The sequence below is a fragment of the Priapulus caudatus genome, unplaced genomic scaffold (assembly GCF_000485595.1).
Source record: "Priapulus caudatus unplaced genomic scaffold, Priapulus_caudatus-5.0.1 Scaffold1515, whole genome shotgun sequence".
NCBI classification, from domain to species: Eukaryota; Metazoa; Priapulida; class Priapulimorpha; order Priapulimorphida; family Priapulidae; genus Priapulus; species Priapulus caudatus.
The window spans coordinates 66,162-67,844 of NW_014578576.1; the positions used below are offsets into that span (position 1 = coordinate 66,162).

Sequence of the window (1,683 nt, forward strand, 5' to 3'; positions counted from 1 at the left end):
TATATATATATATATATATATATATATATATATATATATGTATACCGTGCAAGAACTAAGCTATAGTAGATCTAGCTAGTAGAAAGCAAGAATAAGTAACTAGCCTACAGTTATAATATATGTACTAGAGCATGAATGTTACATCTAATGAACAAGCTAAGCTACGCTATGTCCAGCATAGAACCAGACTCTACCAAATCCTTCATGGAAACTGGCGCTAAAGGTGAATGATGTGTGATGCTTGAACATTAGAGGTTGCCACAATGCTCACCACTGAAAACCACTGATAATGAAATATCACACTGCTAACCACTGATCTATATAAAACTATATATATATAATTAGTGATATATGGATCAGTGCTGCTATCAGTGATGAGTGATGTTTATAATCACCAGATGTCGCCACAGTATGATGCTACGTGGAGTACCTTTATCTTTATACAAAGGCGCTCTTAAGCTGGGTTACACTACCGACTTTATGCTGTCAAATTGTCGAATTGGACCAATTTCGCAACTATACAACTGACAATCGGCAGTGTACACGTAAAAGTTGCGCGACCAACTTATCGATAGCAACTTGTTGGGAACATGTTCTATTTTTGTCAACTCGGTGTTGCCGAATTGCGAAATTGGTCCAATTCGTCAATTCGACAGCATAAAGTCGGTAGTATAAACCCAGCTTTCTTCTAACACTAATGAGTGATAGCTATGAACCACTAGATGTTGCCACAAGACATGTAAAAGAAGAGTCTACGAATCCAGCGCTAGTTCATCACATATTCCTCCCAATAGATGGCACTACCAGTTATCTCTCACGTCTCTTTTTCTCCTTTTTTGAATTTCACGAAAAACAGCAATGGGTGGGTGCCGGTGCTGCCATCTATAGGGAGGTAGTGTGAACTACGGTCAGATTCTAAGACTCGATGTGAGTGAGATTTATGACTAAGAACAAGAGAAGGACATACGATACCCAAACGAATACATACTGTTTGTTTTACCTTTTCTATGTTGGCAATGAGAAGAGCAACATCTAGCAGACCCATAGCTATAGTTTTCCTCGTGCAGTAGCTGTTCATGTCAATCTTCTTTATCGGTTTCACGACCACTTCCGGTTCCTGGTCCTACAAACAACAATAAAAACAACAACAACAATAATAATGCTGACGTCTGATTGGTGGAGAACACCGGTTGTCGATTAGTAGAAGTTTGGCCATGCTGACTGTTGATTGGTTGGAAGTTCAGCCATGCTCGCAGCTGATTGGTTGAAAATCAGCCATGCCGTCAACCAATCGGTAGAAGAGAAACGTAAGCTACTATGGGGATGGGACCCGATGCCCCGAATAGACGGACTCCACCGGATGTTGCAGCGCCACCTACCGCCGACAATCCGCATTACTCATGATGTTTTCATGCATTCATTCATTCCCTTCGCTACCAGTAGGTGGCAGCACAGCATGCATCTACGAGTAATGGGTAAGGGGTCACTGTCGACTAGCATGGACACTCTACTAGCCAGTGTCGAGAGACCAGCGTCGTTACCATCTCACTGTAGCTGCATCTTCCGTTGACGAGTTGTGTGAGCGTGCTTCTCATGGTGAGAGTGTTCTGACGCGACCCTCCTTCCATCGTGGCAGAAGAAAGAACAGAGCAACCAGAGAAACAGGAGTAGGGGAGTCAGAGA

The 1,683-nt window shown here is 42.5% G+C and overlaps 1 protein-coding gene across 2 annotated transcripts in view; it reads right to left on the reverse strand.

Annotated features, from left to right (window-relative positions):
* The window catches only part of LOC106816875 (ninjurin-1-like), a 6,024-nt gene extending 4,844 nt beyond the window's left edge, over nt 1-1,180 (reverse strand). Inside the window, exon 1 of one of the 2 annotated variants that reach the window (XM_014821517.1) lies at nt 989-1,180. In XM_014821517.1, coding sequence (XP_014677003.1) covers nt 989-1,078 — 90 coding nt within the window. In that variant the 5' untranslated portion in view covers nt 1,079-1,180. The remainder of the gene's footprint in view (nt 1-988) is intronic. The other variant, XM_014821518.1, reaches the window with a different exon arrangement.
* Nucleotides 1,181-1,683: the final 503 nt, after the last annotated feature.